A 19,305-nucleotide genomic window follows, 5' to 3' on the forward strand; every position below is an offset into this window, starting at 1 on the left:
CTTTGGGTCTAAGATGTGTTTCCTGTAGACAGCATATAGAAGGATCCTGTTTTTTAATCCATTCTGCCAGTCTATGTCTTTTAATTGGGGAATTCAGTCCATTGACATTTAGAGTTATTACTGTTTGGATAATATTTTCCTCTACCATTTTGCCTTTTGTATTATATATATCATATCTGACTTTCCTTCTTTCTACACTTTTCTCCATGTCTCTCTCTTCTGTCTTTTTGTATCTGACTCTAGTGCTTCCTTTAGTATTTCTTGCAGAGCTGGTCTCTTGGTCACAAATTCTCTCAGTGACTTTTTGTCTGAGAATGTTTTAATTTCTCCCTCATTTTTGAAGGACAATTTTGCTGGATATAGGAGTCTTGGCTGGCAGTTTTTCTCTTTTAGTAACTTAAATATATCATCCCACTGTCTTCTAGCTTCCATGGTTTCTGCTGAGAAATCTACACATAGTCTTATTGGGTTTCCCTTGTATGTGACGGATTGTTTTTCTCTCACTGCCTTCAAGATCCTCTCTTTCTCTTTGACCTCTGACATTCTAAGTAGTAAGTGTCTTGGGGAACGCCTATTTGGGTCTAATCTCTTTGGGGTGCGCTGCACTTCTTGGATCTGTAATTTTAGGTCTTTCATAAGAGTTGGGAAATTTTCAGTGATAATTTCTTCCATTAGTTTTTCTCCTCCTTTTCCCTTCTCTTCTCCTTCTGGGATACCCACTACACGTATATTTGTACGGTTCACATTGTCCTTGAGTTCCCTGATACCTTGTTCAAATTTTTCCATTCTTTTCCCTATAGTTTCTGTTTCTTTTTGGAATTCAGATGTTTCATCCTCCAAATCACTAATTCTATCTTCTGTTTCTTTAAATCTGTCATTGTAGGTATCCATTGTTTTTTCCATCTTTTCTACTTTATCTTTCACTTCCATAAGTTCTGTGATTTGTTCTTTCAGTTTTTCTATTTCTTCTTTATGTTCAGCCCATGTCTTCTTCATGTCCTCCCTCAATTTATCGATTTCATTTTTGAAGAGGTTTTCCATTTCTGTTCGTATATTCAGCATTAGTTGTTTCAGCTCCTGTATCTCATTTGAACTATTGGTTTCTTCGTTTGACTGGGCCATATGTTCAATTTTCTGAGCGTGATCCATTATCTTCTGCTGGCGTCTGGGCATTTAGTCAGATATCCCTGGGTGTTCGACCCCACAGGTTGAAAGATTTTTCTGTGCAATCTCTGGGTTCTGTTTTTCTTATCCTGCCCAGTAGGTGGCGCTCGTGGCACACGTTTGTCTGTGGGTTCCACCAGTGAAAGTTGCTGTGGGTCCTTTAACTCTGGAAAATTCTCGCCGTAGGGGAGGTTCGGCAGCTGAAGCGTCTTGGAAGAATGCCAGCCGGCCTGGGGTTCTGAATGCGGGGAGGGTCGCCGGCCGTCGCAGCACAGGAGAGCGTCCAGCCAAATTAGCTAGTCGGCCCGGGGCACCAAGCGTGGCGGGAGGGCGCCAGCTGTCGCAGCCCGGGAGAGTGCACTGTTTCCAGCCGACGGGGGAGTCACGTGTTTGGAAGGGATCCCCCGGTCACTGTTCTCCGCAGTCTGGGGATTTCCGACCCAACTATCTCAGTTGTTCCGGGGGGCCTCGTGTGGTGGGGGCACCAGCCGCCGCGGCCTAAGGGGACCGCCTGTCCAATTCTACCAGCTGGCCTGGGAAGGTGGAAGGGAGGGACTCCGGTCGCTTGCCGTCCCACCCAGGAAAGCCCGTGCCCCTTGGTGATCTCACCGGAGCTGGTTTTGCCAGATAGTCAGCCGTTCCAGGATGGGGTACGCTGTCCCTTTGATCACCCTCGTGGCTCCCGGAGCTGCTCTGTATTATCTCCACTCCCCCAGTAGCTGTTCTGGAGGAGGAAAGGTGAGGGCGGCAAGGCTGTCGAGGCTGGTGGCGGAGGAGCACGGTGAAGGCGGGGGAAGAGGGCACCGTGGCGGTTGGAGAGCAGCCGGAGCAGGAGGGGGAGGAGAGGGGAGAAGGAGGGCGGGCGGCTCGGCTGCTGCGGGGCGTGGGCGCCGCGCGGCGGGCCGGCGGAGAAAGAGAGGGGAGAAGGAGGGCGGGCGGCTCGGCTGCTGCAGGGCGTGGGCGCCGCGTGACGGGCCGGCGGAGAAAGAGAGGGGAGAAGGAGGGCAGGCGGCTCGGCTGCTGCGGGGCGTGGGCGCCGCGCGGCGGGCTGGCGGAGAAAGAGGGGGGAGAAGGAGGGCGGGTGGCTCGGCTGCTGCGGGGCGTGGGCGCCGCGCGGCGGGCCGGCGGAGAAAGCAGTCTATGTCTTTTGATTGGGGAGTTCAGTCCATTAACATTTAGTGTTATTACTGTTTGGGTAATACTTTCCTCTACCATTTTGCCTTTTGTATTATATATATCATATCTGATTTTCCTTCTTTCTACACTCTTCTCCATACCTCTCTCTTCTGTCTTTTCGTATCTGACTCTAGTGATCCCTTTAGTATTTCTTGCAGAGCTGGTCTCTTGATCACAAATTCTCTCAGTGACTTTTTGTCTGAAAATGTTTTAATTTCTCCCTCATTTTTGAAGGACAATTTTGCTGGATATAGGAGTCTTGGTTGGCAGTTTTTCTCTTTTAGTAATTTAAATATATCATCCCACTGTCTTCTCGCCTCCATGGTTTCTGCTGAGAAATCTACATATAGTCTTATTGGGTTTCCCTTGTATGTGATGGATTGTTTTTCTCTTGCTGCTTTCAAGATCCTCTCTTTCTCTTTGACCTCTGACATTCTAACTAGTAAGTGTCTTGTAGAACGCCTATTTGGATCTATCCTCTTTGGGGTGCGCTGCACTTCTTGGATCTGTAATTTTAGGTCTTTCATAAGAGTTGGGAAATTTTCAGTGATAATTTCTTCCATTAGTTTTTCTCCTCCTTTTCCCTTCTCTTCTCCTTCTGGGACACCCACAACACGTATATTTGTGCGCTTCATATTATCATTCATTTCCCTGATCCCCTGCTCAAATTTTTCCATTCTTTTCCGTATAGTTTCTGTTTCTTTTTGGAATTCAGATGTTCCATCCTCCAGTTCACTAATTCTAGCCTCTGTCTCCTTAGGTCTACCATTGTAGGTATCCATTGTTTTTTCCATCTTTTCTACTTTGTCCTTCAATCCCATAAGTTCTGTGATTTGGTTTTTCAGTTTTTCTATTTCTTCTTTTTGTCAGCCCATGTCTTCTTCATGTCCTCCCTCAATTTATTGATTTGGTTTTTGAAGACGTTTTCCATTTCTGTTCGTATATTCAGCATTAGTTGTCTCAGCTCCTGTATCTCATTTGAACTATTGGTTTGTTCCTTTGACTGGGCCATATCTTCAATTTTCCTGGTGTGATCCGTTATTTTTTGCTGGCATCTGCACATTTAGTCAGATTTCCCTGGGTGTGGGACCCAGCAGGTTGAAAGATTTTCCTGTGAAATCTCTGAGCTCTGTTTTTCTTATCCTGCCCAGTAGGTGGCGCTCGTCTGTCTGCGGGTCCCACCAGTAAAAGATACTGTGGCTCCTTTAACTTTGGAAGAGTCTCGCTGTGGGGGAGTGTCGCCAGCCGAAGCGGCTTGGGGGAGTGCCGATCCAAATCTCCCAGTTGGCCCGGGAATCTGCGCGTGGGGGGGCGCCGGCCGCCGCGGCTTGGGGGAGTGCCGATCCGAATCTCCCAGCTGGCCCGGGAAGCCAAGCGTGGCGGGGGGCACTGGCTGCCGCGGGTTGGGGGAGTGCCAATCCAAAGTTCCCATACGGACCGGGAAGCCATGTGTGTGGAAGGGACACCGGTCGCTGGCCTCCGCGGCTTGGGGGACCTCCGATCTAAATCTCTTAGCCGGCCCTGGAGGCCGCGCGTGGGGGTGGGGCACTGGCCGCCGCGGCTTAGGGTACCGCCTGTCCAAATCTCCCAGCCGGCCCTGGAAGGAGGGAGAGAGGGGCTCTGGCCGCCAGCCACTACAGCCTGGGGAAGCGCGCGCCCCTCGGGGATCTCACCGCAGCGGATTCTCCCAGCCTGTTCAGCCGTTCCAGAATGGGGTACGCTCTCTTTTTGGTCTCTGTCGTGGCTCCGGGAGCTGTTCTATACCGTTTCTGTTTTTTTAGTAGCTGTTGTGAAGAAGGAACTAAGACCCGCACATCTTACTAAGCCACCATCTTCCCCGGAAGTCCCTTAGCCTATCTTTTGCAGGGTTAAATTTCATATGAACAAACCCCAAGATTGGGGGCTCAGCCTATTGCTTTGGTTGTCCCCAGTGCTTATAAGAATATCAAGAATTCTCCACTTGGGGACGTTGAATTTCCCCCTTTCTCACCATTCCCCCAAGGGGACTTTGCAAATACTTTTTTATTCACTGCTCAAATGCTTCTGGGATTTATCAAACCCATACTCATTTGTTAAGTTCTATTTTCTCTGTTATACGCCTCCTTCTCTTTAAAGAACTTATATACGTAAGAGCGATAGATTTCAAAGTGCATCACAACAGTTAGTTGTATAACAGATTTCAGAGTTTAGTATGGGTTACAATTCCACAATTTTAGATTTTTATTCCTAGTTGTTCTAAGATTCTGGAGACTAGAACAAATACCAATGTAATGATTCATCAGTCATGCTCATTTGTTACATCTTACCGTCTCTGTATAACTCCACCATCACTTTTGATCTTTCTCCCACTCTTTAGGAGTATTTGGGTTATGCTCATTCAACTTTTTCATGTTGGAAGGGGCTGTTAATAATATGGGATAGGGTGATGGAACTAGTTAACGTTCTCAAAAGGCTGGCCCCTCTGCATTTCAGGATCCATCTGGAGGTTATAGGTTTCTAGATAGTTACTCTAGTAATGGAACCTTTGTAGAATCTTATATAATACCCTAGGTATTCTTTGGGCTTGGCAGAAATGGTTTTGGTTGGGGTTTGCAAGCTATGATAGGCAGCAGTGTCTAACTGAAGTTTGTGTAAGAATGACTTCCAGTGTAGCCTCTTGACTCTATCCCTTCACCTTTTATCCAGCTAGTGATATGACAGATTTCCTTGAATGCTAGCAGCTCACAGAAAGCAGTTGTTCAATACAAAAATATCCTTTCATTGTCTTTCCAAATTGGCTATGTGTTGGCTTGTGCTCTCCTTCAGAGTTTAGTCCTTCTATCAAGAAGATAATCCTGAGGCAAAAGTGTGAGGTCCACTCCTTTTCTGAGCATGTGTCCTGTCTTTGGCATGTGTTCCTAGCCGTGGCAATTCCCAGTTTACAGGGATCCAAATGGTCCCTCTATTCCCTTTGAAATAGACTTCCCCTTTCCCCTCCCCTGAATGCTTTATTGCCTAACGTAATTCTAGTAATCCTTTGTCCTAAATTGCTTCAATTTGGTTGTTTTTTTTTGTTTGTTTGTTTATTTGTTTGTTTTTTGTACTGCTTTAAGTTACCTACAAGCTCCTGCTGTTAGCTGGGCAAGTTTTGAGAAGTTGAGTCAGAATGTAGAGTCATCCCTGGGGATTGGTCTGTCTTAAAGATAAATCTAAGATCTACCCCTCCTCAAACTCTTTCAACATGTGTCCCCTGAAGTATTGCAGTGGCCTTATGACTATTTTCCCAGCTTCTATGTCTCCTGGTCTGTTTTCCATAGTACAGATAAAAAACTTCTTATAAAAATATGTGCTGATAATGTCCAATCTCTGCTCAGAAATCCTCCATTGGTTTCTCATTTCACTCAGAGTAAAATCCAAAAAACCTTTGCAGTAGTTTATGCCTTCCAGCCAATCTCTGTAATTCTTCCTGTCACTTAGTCTTGTCTGGCCACTTTGGACTTCTGTTTTTGGAATATCCCATGTCTAAAACTCTATTTCCCTGAATATCTGTATAGTTCCCTTCACTTTCCTAGGTCTCTATTCAAAGAAAGACTTTTTCTGGGCGGGCCATGGTGGCCCACCAGGCAGAGTTCTTGCCTGCCATGCTGGAGACCTGGGTTTGAGTTCCAGCGCCTGCCAATGCCAAAAAAAAATAAAAAAATAAAAGAGAAGAAAGGCTTTTTCTAACCCTATATAAAATAGCAGTTCCCAGCCTTAGCTCAGTATATCCCATATCCCATACTGTGTTTTATTTTCTCCATACAGCTTACTTTTATTAATACCTCACATAGTATGTTTATTTCTTTGTCTCTCATCCATTAGAAGGTAAGCCCTGCAAGGGTGGGGACTTTGTATTGTTAAAGTTTATATCTACAAGGTCTAGAATAGTCCCTAGCATGTAGTATCTTATAAGCGAATATTTAATGAAGGGATATGGCCATAGGGTTTTTCCTCCTTCACATATTGTTTTACTTTGTTAAAGCTACTGGAATGCAATATATGAGAAACAAAATGGCTTTCAAAAAGGAGAATTTATTAAGTTGCAAGTTTAAGTTCTAAGGCTGTGAAAATGTCCACACTCATGCATTGGGGAAAGACACCTTGATTCAAGAAAGGCTGATGGGTCCAGAACACCTCTGTCAGCTGGAAAGGCACATGGTGACATCTGCTAGCTTTGTCTCCTCATTTCATAAGGCTTGCCTGGGACTGTTTCCTTCTGCATCTCCAAAGATCTCTGGCTGTGTGGGCTCTGTCAGCACTGAGCTTTTTCTAATGGTTCCCTCTTAAAGGGCTCCGGTAAGGAACCCCACCTTGAATGGGTAGAGACGCATCTCCATGGAAAGTATCTAATCAGAAGTTATCACCCACAATTGGGTGGGTCATATCTCCGTGGAAAAAATAAAAAGGATCCCACCCAGCAATATATGTTTTTTTAACATGGGCAAGCACCGGGAATCAAACCCGGGTTCTCTGGCATCGCAGGCAAACATTCCTGCCTGCTGAGCCACCCTGGCCCACCCCCACCCAGCAATATTGAATGAGGATTAAAGAGTATGGTTTTTCTGGGGGTACATGACAGTTTCAAACCAGCACACATATTAACATCTTTTTTGAATAGCATTTTACAGAAGAAATTTGGGAAAATCTTGTATTAGGCTTTAATAGAACAGGATCTCAGACTTAGGTAATCACAGAATGACTGAATGAAAGTGACCCTAGAGAACTTCTTAAAAAAGGCTTTTTATTTTGAAATAATTTCAAATTTATGGGACAGTTGCAAAAAAGCAATACAAGAGAACTCCAATATAATCCCTTCCCCAGATATCCAGAGCCACCAATTTCTAATTTTAACATTTTGCCACCTCTCTCTCTCTCTTTCATCTATCTATCTGTCTGTCTGTCTGTCTGTCTATCTATCTATCTATCTATCTATCTATCTATCTATCTATCATATATCTCTCTATTATTTTCTGAACAATTGAGAGCAGGTTGCATGCATCATACTCCTTAAATATGTAATACTTCCATATACATTTCCTATGGACAAGGATACCCTTTTATTTAATCACCCAAGTGTAGTTAACAAGTTCTATAAATTTGATGTTGATGTTGATGTAAAGCTTATATTCTATATTCCAATTTTTTCTTATTCCCAATAATATCCTATTGAGTCTTTTCTCCTCCATTTCTAGATACCATCCACTATTTATTGTGCATTGCACTTAATTGTCATTATTTCATTAGCTTCTCTTTTTTCTATTTTCTTTTTTAACTTGTGGAAATATGTACTCAACATAAATCTTCCCATCCCAACCCCTTATAAGCATATCATTCGGTGTTATTAATCACATTCATAATGTTGCAGAACCCCCTCCACCATCCATTACTAAAATTTCCCCTTCATCCCAAATGGAAACCTAGCACTCATTTTCTGTTAACTTCCCATTGCTCCTGCTTTCTACTTGTCTCTATTAATTGCCTCTATGAGTTTCCGTATTCTCTCTTTTCTTTGTGGTTTTCATGGGTCTTAATTTTAACATCCTATATCTGTTAACAGTCTTATTTGCTTTTTAAAAAAATTTTGGGTGCATCGTACAGGAATCGAACCTGGGTCTCCCTTATAAAAGGCAGGCATTCTAACCACTGAATTACCCGTGTACCCTTCTTATTTGCTTTTATACCAATTTAAATTTGATAGCGTGCGTTAACTATGTTCCTCTACCCCTCCTTTCTCCTACCTTTGTGTAGTTCTTGTCACAAATTACATATGTGTTATAAGTCCAAAACCATTGATTTATCTTCACATTTTATGCATTTGCCTTTTAAATCCTGTAGGAAATTAAAATTAAATTAAATATATAATAGTACTGGTACTTGTGTTTACTCATGTCATTATCTTTGCTGGAGACCTTTATTTCTTCATGTGGTTTCAGTCAATTTTCTAATTTTTTTTTCTCTTTCATTCTGTGGTACTCCCTTTAGTATTTCCTATAGGTCAGGTCTTGTGGTGACAAAGTCTCTCAAATTTTGTTTATTTGAGGATGTTTTAATTCCTTCCTCATTTTTGAAAGACAGTTTTGCTGGATATAGAATTCTTGATTGGCAGTTTTTTTGTTTTTATCGCTTTAAATATGTCTGGCCACTGCCTTGCCTGCATGGTTTCAGATGAGAAATAGATGCTTAATTTTATTGAGGCTCTCTTGTCTGTGTCTGTTTGGGTTCATCCTGTTTGTAGTTTATTGTGCATCTTGGACATTTATATTGATGTCTTTTTTTAAACTTTGGAAATTTTACCCACTTTGTCTTTGACTATTGTCACTGCCCCTTCTCTCTTTCTTCTTCTCTTGGAATTTTCACGATGCATATATTGGTATGCTTGGTGGTATCCCACAGGTTCCTCAGGCTGTGTTCATTTTTCTTCATTCTTTCCTCTTTGTGCTCCACAGACTGATGCAATTGTCTTAACTTCATTTTCATGGATTCTTCTGCTAGCTCCAGTCTGCTGTTTGAACTACTCTGGGGAATTTTTAATTTCTATTACTGTGGGTTTCAGCTCTATTGATTTCTTTTCTTAATTTCCATCTCTGTTGTTCATTATCATTTTCCTGGTTTCCTTTAGTTCTTTGTCAGTCTGTTCTTTTACCTCTTTGAGCATAACTTTTGAGTTTCTTTTAGCTCTTTGAACATTACACAATTTTTTGGTAAAGTCTTTGTGTAGAATGCCTGATCTACACAGTTCTGATCCTTCTCATTGTTGGTTTCTAATGCTTTTATCTTCCACTTTACCTGAGCCATCACTTCCTGTTTCTTTATATGTTTTGTAACCTTTTCTTAAAATCTGGACATTTTGATATTTTAGTGTGTTTTTGCTAAAAATCGTGTCTTTTCCTTAAGCTTGTATCCAGGTAGTTTTATGACAGAGCTTTCTTTGAATGACAGGAGCTTAAAAAAAGAAGAAGAATGGTAAAAAGAAAATACCGTTTCCAATCTTTGCAGATTGCTCTGTGTGTGTTCCCTCCTTGTTCTAGTTTGCTAGCTGCCGGAATGTGATATACCAGAAACAGAATGGCTTTTAACAAGGGGAATTTAATAAGTTGCTAGTTTACAGTTCTAAGGCCGAGAAAATGTCCCAGTTAAAGCAAGGGTATAGACATGTCCAATTTAAGGCATCCGGGGAAAGATACCTTGGTTCAGGAAGGCCAACGATGTTCAGCCATTCCTCTCTCAGCTGGAAGGGCACATGGCGAACGTGGCGGCGTCTGCTGGCTTTCATGTAGCTCTACCAAGAAGGGACTCTCTCCAGAATGTTTCCTCTTTTAAAGGATTCCAGCAAGCAACTCCACCTTCAATGGATGGAGACATACCTCCATGGAAATCATCTAATCAGAAGTTACCACGCACAATTGCGTGGATCTCATCTTCATAAACAGTCAAAATGCTCCCACCCAGCAATACTGAATGAGGATCAAAGGGCATGGCTTTTCTGGGGTCTACCACAGATTCAGACCAGCATATTGATATTTTAGCGTGTTTTTGCTAAAAATTGTGTCTTTTCCTTAAGCTTGTATCCAGGTAGTTTTATGGCAGAGCTTTCTTTGAATGTCAGGAGCTTAAAAAAAGAAGAAGAATGGTAAAAAGAAAACACTTTTTCCAGTCTTTGCAGATTGATCGGTGTGTGTTCCCTCCTTCAGAGTTTATCCATACAGTGAGTCTGGAGAATAGCTCTGGGTCAAAGCCTTAGGGGCCTTCCTGATAGTTACTCTGTTCCCTCTGGAACTGGACCTGGGATCTGCACTGCAGGCTCTGTGTTTAGCTGGTAAGGGATGAGAGAGGGGCCAGCCAGAAGCTGTGAGACCCTTCCGCTTGTTAATTTGGTTTCCTTGCCCTGTTACTGCAGTTGTTTAACTGTTTCTATGTGAAAGAAACTGTTTCTTTCACAAACTGTTTAACTGTTTGTGAAAGATCTTTCTGCAATGTCTTGGTGGTTGGTCAAAGCCTCTGTAGGAAGACAGAACCCAGAAGTGTTTTACTCTGCCATTTTGATCAGGAAGGGTCTTCCTAGAGAACAGTTAATCCTCCCTCTTATTTTACAAATGTGGAAATTAAGAGAGTTATATAAATCATATCATATAAAGATGTTTTAGCTGCCATATTTTGTAATACTTAGCAAGTTTCAAAAAATACTCAAAAGAATTTCAGATAATAAAGAGAATTTTAAAAGACTAGCTTAAATTGGAGAATTTTTTGAAGTTATCATTGTAGAAACTTTTTTTGGAGAACTTCCGAGATTACCATGCTTAAAATATCACATTTATATAACATTTGTTGTAAATTAATAAATATAATACCCTCTTGCTTTTCTAGGTAGTTTCTTAGTATGGTGTTTAATCAATAAAGAATCCCTTTTCAAAAAATTATCCCATAATTTGGACTTTATTTTTTGGTCACCAAAGACATAAAGGTATATTCTGGGAGTAGGAATGAAGAAAATGAGAATATAGACATAGAACTGAAATGACCGGAAGTACAAGATAGCACACAGGAAATTCCAAATGAAAAGTATCTATTGGAAAATTAGGAGGAATTAGAATTAGATGCCACAATGGGCTGGGTTTAGGTGATGCGTATAGAACAAGAGAATGAGTACATTAAGGGTGCTTAGATAGGTAGAACTTAGAAAAGTAAAAAGAACTTAGTTGGCTAAATCAATAGGCCATGCCCTTGATCATGAGGCTTACTCTTGTGAAGCTTATGTCGGTAGCACAGAAGCTTAGACTACTGTAGGTAGCCTATAGGGCACGCCTAAGAGTTACTTCTGGAGGACCTCTTGTTGCTCAGATGTGGTCTCACTCTCTCTAAGCCCAACTCTACCAGTGAAATCATTGCCCTCCCCCCTACATGGGACATGACATCCAGGGGTGAAAGTCTCCCTGGCACTGTGGAATCAACAATTACATCCTGACCAAAAGGTGGAAAAGAAATGTAACTAATAAAGTATCAGTGACAGAGAGAATTCAAATAGAGTCGAGAGGCTACTCTGGAGGTTGCTCTTAATGCAAGCGTCAGGTAGACCTTGCTACCTATCAAACCTGCCAACCCACAACAAATGTTATATAAACAACCAGGACCATTCCAGCTGATCCTAAAGAACACCGAGGGCAATATATAAGATTCCACAAGGGTTCCACGCACTAGAATAACTTTCTAGACACCTGCAACCTCCAGATGGGTCCCTGGTCCAGATAAGTCCTGAAACCTAGCCCATTCCCTCCAGAACATTAGATAGTTTCATCTCCCTACCCCATATTAGTGACAGACTAAAATTTAGAATTGCCATTGCCCAAACAACCCCAAAGAGACGTATGGAAGGATCAAAGGTGATGGTGGAATTATATGTAAAAGGTAGGACTTAACAAATGAATGTGAATGCTGAGTCATTAAATTGATATCTCTTTTAGTCTCCAGTATTTTAGAGCAGCTAGAAGTAAAAACTTAAAATTGTGAAATTGTAACCCATATCAACATCTGAAATGTGTTCTACAACTAATTGTGGTGCTGTGCTTTGAAATTTATAGCTTTTTTTGTATGTATGCTATTGTTTACAAAAAAAAGTTGATTGTGATGATAAAAAAGTACTTAAGCCCTGTAGTCTCCTATATTCTGGAGCAGGTAGAAGGAAACATATGCGAGGATCATATGGCAGCCCATACCAAACTCGGGGATCTGTCCTGTTACCACGTATTGAAGAGTGCTTTGAAAATATTGCTTTTTTTATTTCTTTGCTTTGTGTATAAGTTGTACTATACAATAAAAAAAGTTAAAAAAAAAGAAAGAGTTGGGTTGGGGGCATAATATGAGCAAAGGCATAGAGGAATAAGAGAATATTCTGCTAGTGAGTAGATCAGTTTACTTGCATAATAGTATTGTTGTAGAAAAATAGGGAGAGTGCATTAGTTTGTTCAAAGTAATATTTATTAACCCTCCCTCCCCTGTTGAAAAAGGAGTACATTTTTAATGTAAGAAACTTGGAAAATAAAGAATAGCACAGTTGTTTTTTAAAAATGTATTTATAACCCCATTAGTGAGAGAAAACTATTGTACATATTTTAATGTATATTTTAAATTGCTATATATTTGTTCCTTAATGTTTATTTATTTATGTATTTATACTAAAACACAAGGGAGTTTTGTTCTTTGCTGCATATAGTTGGGGTGAGTAGGATAGCTTGAAAATAGTGCAGCTAGTTATTCCACAGTTTATTTGTTGATAAAATCTTGTAAATGCTTAATGTATGTGGAGTTTCCCAGAAACTAAAATAAAATTGCAAATTTAAAAAAAACTTTCCTCTCTAATATTCTGCTTTTATTCTTCAGATGATTGCAAAAGGGAAAAATGCATCTGAACTGTTTCCTGCAGTTGTGAAAAATGTGGCCAGCAAAAATATTGAGGTACATTTTGATTCATAATTTCCATGATTTCTTTTGTTGTAAAAAGATCATCTTGCACATTTCAGTTATTTTGAAATGCAACAAAAGATATGTTCTAGTTTGCTAGCTGCTGGAATGCAATATACCAGAAATGGAATGGCTTTTAAAAGGGGGAATTTAATATGTTGCCAATTTACTGTTCTAAGGCCGAGAAAGTGTTCCAATTAAAAGCAAGTCTGTAGAAATGTCCAATCAAAGGCATCTAGGTGTAGGAGCTAAGTGTTAAAACAAGACCTGCAGAATTTGTTGGAAGCAGCTGGCCTCAGGATGGCGGCAGTAAACTGTGGAGATTGTTATGTAGAGCAGTCTGGGAGGAAGAGAATGTTTACCCCAAATGGTTATGTTAAGTATGAAGGAAGAGAGCACTGAAAAATAAGCTCTCTGTTCTTTCAAGAAATGCATGCATGCCTTTTGTCACCCTGTAGTATTTAAGCAGGATCTGGATAAGAATAAAGTTGTCTGATGTCTGATGTAAAGTTAAGCTTCAGACCCCCTGAGCCTGTCTGTGTCTTTCTTTCTTTCTTTCTTTTGTTCTTCCTTTCTTTCTTTCTCATCATTCCTTAATATCCTTCGAGCTCCATTTCATAGGAAGCAACATCTAGGGAAAGATACCTTGGTTCAAGAAGGCCAGTGAAGTTCAGGGTTTCTCTCTCAAGTGAAAGGCACATGGCAAACACAGTCACAGTTTCTCTCTCATCTGGAAAGGCACATGGTAGACACGATCAGGGTTTCTTTCTCATCTGAAAGGGCACGTGCTGAACACGGTGTTATCCTCTAGCTTCCTCTCCTGGTTTCCTGTTTCATGACGTTCCCCAGGAGGCATTTTCCTTATTTATCTCCCAAGGTCACTGGCTGGTGGACTCTGCTTCTAGTGACTATGTTGTTCTGCTCTGCTCTTTCTGAATCTCTCATTTTCTTCAAAATGTTTCCTGTTTTATAGGATTTCAGTAAATTAATCAAGACCCACCTGAATGGGTGGAGAAAATACCTCTACCTAATCCAGTTTGGCAACCACTCTTGATTAAATCACATCTCCAGGGGGATGATCTAATTGTAGTTTCACACATATAGTACTGAATAGGGATTATAAAAAGTGGCTGCCTCTACAAATTGGGATTAGGATTAAAACATGGTTTTTCTAGAGTACATACATCATTTCAAACCAGCACAAGGTATAATTAAGATATTTAGGTAGCAACAGATCTTTGTTCTAATTAAATTGTTCATAATTATTAAATGTAGGTAGGATATAGAGTAGACATAATCCTAGCTCTGAATTTTTAGTGGAGAATTTGAAAAGCAAAATTGAGATTAATTCCCCTAGATTAGTAATGTTGAACTTGTTGCTTTTTCACTCTTCCTAGAGGCCAGTTTAGTTTAAATTCTGTTCTAAGAACTTGATTTTAAGCTTGCATTTATATGTCCCAGTTAGACAGTGTGCTGGTTTGAAAGGATGTATGCCCCCTAAGAAAAGTCATGTTTTAATATAAATCTCATTTCATAAAGGTAAAATAATCCCTATTCAATACTGTATTTTTGAAACTAATGAGATCATCTCCCTGGTTGATGTGATTTAGTCAAGTGATTGTTAGACTGGATTAGGGGATGTCTCCATCCATTTGAGTGGATCTTGGTTTATTGGAGTCCTATAAAAGAGGAAATATTTTGGAGAATGAGAGATTCAGAGAGAGCAGAGGAGAACCATGTAGCCATGAGATGCAGAGAGTCCACAAGCCAGCAACCTTTGGAGATGAAGAAGGAAAACGCCTCCCGGGGAGCTTCGTGAAGCCAGAAGCCAGGAGAGAAAACTAGCAGATGAAGACGCCATGTTCGCCGTGTGCCTTTCCAGCTGAGAGAGAAGCCCTAACTGTGTTCACCACATGCCTTCTCACTTGAGAGAGAGACCCTGAACTTCATCGGCCTTCTTGAATCAAGGTATCTTTCCCTGGATGCCTGTGACTGGACATTTCTATAGACTTGTTGTAATCGGACATTTTCTCGGCCTTAGAACTCTAAACTTGCAACTCATTAAATTCTCCCTTTTAAAAGCCATACTGTTTCTGGTATATTGCATTCCAGCAGCTAGCAAACTAGAACAGACAGGCTTAGTCAAGTATATTGAGACCTTGGATTGATTTGAGGTTTTTGTCATTTCTAGCGTTAAGCCCAGGAATATTTCCTGTGGTTCTTAGATTATTCCCGTCATGTCCTAAAGCACTCAGCTCCTATATGTGGACTGATTGAATGAACATGTCTCCGTAAAATACTGATTTTTATATAAGTTGGACTGATGCAGTCTGGTACTAAAGTTCTATCTTTCTGTTTCCATGTTAGAGTAAAAAGACTGGTAAAATAATAGCATTTTCTCAATTCAAAACTTTAAAGCTTTTTTTTCCCATAAAATTTTGAAACATGTTACTGGGACCATCTACCTACCATTTAGTTGCAGGTAACAAAATAAGATGAATACATAACGTTAACAGTCTGAGTCAGCAGATCCTGGTTATGATGATACCTAGAGATAAAAAAGGAGAAAGTGGAGGATGGGGGTGTGATTTCAGGAGGGATGTTAATTTTGTAGTTCTGATTTTATATTTAATATATGCTATGGCCATTTTTTGGTATTGCCATTGTTTTGATTTTGTGTTATAGTATTAAATACCCAGAGTATCCTTGCTAGCAAAATTGACCAGAGAAAAGGAGTAAGAAAGCAGGATCTCTTTGTATAAACCCAATTTTGTTTCTCCTGCTAAAGGCTTTGTCCCAGAAAATATGCTAGATCTGTACAATTGATCAAACTGAAATAGTAGTTTTTTTAGGTGTGGAATGTGGTTGGGTGAAGGTATCATCAGCCCTTTGATTTTGAAAATTGAAAATGAAATTTGTTTTTATTCTAATAAAAGTTTAATATAATATAGCACTGTTTGATTTAGCACTGTTTAATATAGCACTGTTACCTCAGGAGCCTCAAACAACCCTACATTCATTACATCATTTATCTTTTCATTCAGCCACAAATTTTAAAGTACATTTTAACAGATAGTTATAGAACAGATTTCAAAGTTTGGTGTGGGTTACAGTTCCACAAGTTCAGGTTTTTTTTCCTTCTAGCTGCTCAAAGACCCTGGAGACTAAAAAGAAATATGAATATAATGATTCAGTTCTCATATTCATTTGTTAAATCCTCACTTCTCATGTTATAATGCCTCCTTCTCCTTTGATCCTCCTCCCAGTCTTTAGGGATATTTGGATTATGCCCATTCTAACTTTTTCATGTTGAAAAGAATGTTGACAAATATGGGATAGGAGGATGGAACCAGTTGATGTTCTTGGAGAGGCAGGTACCTCTGGGTTTCGAACTTGTCTGGCCTAGGAACCATTTGAAGGTTTTAGTTTTCTTAGTAAACTTAGTGACTGAAACTTTTGTAGAATCACAGATAAAGCCCTGTGTGTTTTTAGGGTTAACATGAATGATGTTGGTGGGGTTTGGCAAACCTTGACCGTTAGCAATATCTAGCTTAACGTTTTGTTATTTATGAAACTTGTGGATTTGATCTTTTCTGTGCTATACTGGCATGTCCAACCCCAAATCTATTTATAATATAGATTAAGTATATAATACAGATGCATATTGTTGTATACATTATGGATTTGGATCATATTCATAAATAATATTGAATATTATATCTTATAGTAAGTACAGAAAATAAATAGTGTTTATTGTTTGTCAGGCATTATTCTAAATACTGTATATGAATTAACTAATTTAATCATCTCCCTAGGAAGTATTGGTATTGTATGTACATATTAAAAAATACCAGGATCTACACATCTTTTTATTTCATCTAAGTATATACACACTATCTTCTTTGCCTCTATGTTTATCAAATTGATTGGCAGAAGGATTTGGAAAGATGGAACATTCAGCTGAAACGAAATTGAGGTTTGATGTTTAGCTTGGAGATTGAGGCTAAAGATTAAAGATTGGGAGCTATTTGCGGGAGGTTGAGTTCTTTGTCAGTGGATGTTATCCTAGAGAGAGGGGAGAGGCAAGAAGAGAACAGTTGTAGTCACCTGTATTAATGGTGTAACAGAAGCCAGCAGAATGCTGTAGAGAGATTCAAGAAGTTGAGGAATGGGCTTGACAGATAAGGGAATAGGTTGGGATAGATGGAGAAGATGAAGAAGCAGGTTCATTGGAATTAGAAGCCTGAGAGCTAAGAAGATGGAAAGCTAGAGAGCAATTTTTAGAGATTGAGATATTGGTGGCAGAGATCATGTGATGATCAGGTAAGGCTTTCAGGGGAGTGAATGAACTGTAATAGCGTCCAGGAGCAGAAAGGGACCTTGGGCTTCTCCTGGTGCTTTCCAAACTGTTTTTATGGACTTCATTCATAGGTTTTTATGCTGCCTTGAGCCCTTCATTCCTCCTTTAGCCAGAGAAGTTGTTTTTTGTTTTTTTTTTTAAGTTTGCACATAGGGAGTAGTTTAAATTTGAAGAAAGGGCTGTGTAACTTTTCCATTCTCTTCCTTTTACAAATGTAGAAACTGATGCCCAAAAGAGTTTATAACTTACCTTAGATATCAGATTAAACTAGTACTAAACATATTACCAAAATTCAATTTTTTCACGCTCTGTTATAGTGCTTTTTCTATATACTGTGGTGCCCATTGTTAACTCCATTTTTCAAAAGAAAGCTGAGATAAAGGAAGCTTTGTAAATAGTCCAAGTTCACACAGCATGAATGCCTGGGGCTTGAACCCAGTATTATGTCCCCGATTCTTGTGCCCTTTCTGGGGCATCATAGGTGTAGTATCAGAGGGCAGAATGTATAAGGAGACTTCCGTTATTGCTTCCTTATGAACTTATTCTTGGAATTTGAAATTGAGGTATTCAAAGCACTTTGAGGCTCAAGTAGTTTTGGTCAAATGGACTAGTGACTTCAGATAGTATCCAAAAGGAAAATATGAGTTAATATAGTAACTTGTGAGTACGTTGAGTATGATGGAGTTTGATGAAGGCAGTGAGAAGTTGGTCTGAGCAAATGAATGTATTTCAGAAGAACAGAGATAGTAATGAAGAAAATTGAAGGCCATAGGTATCTTTCTGTCCCAACCTCAACTGATGATGGACAATGATTATATGGAGGATATGCTGAGATGACTTTTGAGGATGATGTTTTTACTCAGTAGGAAATAATGAAATCTGCCACAGGTATGGAAGTGAAAATGCCAGGATACCTACCCATTGGTAGTAATTGTTTTCTTTTTGAGTCAAGGAAATTTGTGAGAAAATTTTTACTGAAAAATATTTTCAAAGGTCATGGTGACATCAGGGCATGTGTTTCAGTTTGGGAGAGATAAATGGAGTGTAAGTGATAGAAAATAAGTATGTAGGGAGTTTTCTTCACTTGCAGTTAAGTATTAGTATTATTTTAGAAGGTGTATCTCTTTATTATTTATTTTTGGTAGGTACTTGCTCTAAGATTTACAATAAACATCTTTAACTTTATGTCATGTCTAGGGAATAAATATATGTCTTTAAGTTACCATGATTTACTTTCAAATAACATTATACCACTCAACATATATTATGAGAACTTTAGCAGAGTAAGCTTCCATTCACCCCTTCCCTTTTGTTCCTGAGTTATCATGCATTTTCAAAATATGCTAAAACATTCAAAATGTATTATTATGGCTTTAAAGAATCAACCATCTTTTTTTTGTGTGTGTGTGTGTGTGTGTGTGTGTGTGGACAGGCACTGGGAATCGAACCTGGGTCTTCGGCATGACAGGTGAGGATTCTGCCACTGAGCCACCGTTGCACTGCCCGAGTAAACCATCTTTTTAAAAACTTATTGAGCGGGCAAAGGTGGCGCACTGGCAGAGTTCTCGACTGCCATGCCAGAGACCTGGGTTCAATTTCCACTATCTGCCCATGAAAAAAAAAAAACATTGAGATATAATTCACATACCATAAAATTCTCACATTGAGATATAATTCACATACCATAAAATTCTCACTTTTGAAGTGAACAGTTCAGTAGTTTTTAATATCGTCATCGAGCTGTGCTGTCATCACTGCTGTCTAATTTCAGGCATTCGTTCCTAAAAGAAACCCCAGTGCATTGCATTCCTGACTCCTATGCAATCACCAGTCTACTTTCTGTCTTTATAGTCTATCCTTGGAATTTTATGTAAACAGACTCATACAATATGTATTTTTTTTCTGAATTATTTCACTTACCATAATGTTTTCAAGATTCATCCGTATTGTAGTATGTATCAATACTTCATTCCTTTTTATGGTTGCACAGCATTCCATTATATGGATAAACTGTAGTTTGTTTAGCCATTCATCAGTTGATGGACATTTGGGTTATTTGCACTTTTTGGCTAATTGTGAATGGTGCTGCATCATGTACAAGATTTATCATAAATATATGCCTTCAGTTGTCT

At 39.8% G+C, this 19,305-nt stretch overlaps 1 protein-coding gene across 1 annotated transcript in view; it reads left to right on the forward strand.

Moving 5' to 3' along the window:
- Window positions 1-19,305, forward strand: part of AP3B1 (adaptor related protein complex 3 subunit beta 1) — a 353,422-nt gene that overhangs the window by 69,113 nt on the left and 265,004 nt on the right. The window contains exon 3 of the mRNA XM_077138668.1: window positions 12,733-12,807. Within this exon, the coding sequence (XP_076994783.1) occupies window positions 12,733-12,807 (75 nt within the window). The remainder of the gene's footprint in view (window positions 1-12,732; window positions 12,808-19,305) is intronic.

The sequence above is a fragment of the Tamandua tetradactyla genome, chromosome 21 (assembly GCF_023851605.1).
Source record: "Tamandua tetradactyla isolate mTamTet1 chromosome 21, mTamTet1.pri, whole genome shotgun sequence".
Classification (NCBI taxonomy): domain Eukaryota; kingdom Metazoa; phylum Chordata; class Mammalia; order Pilosa; family Myrmecophagidae; genus Tamandua; species Tamandua tetradactyla.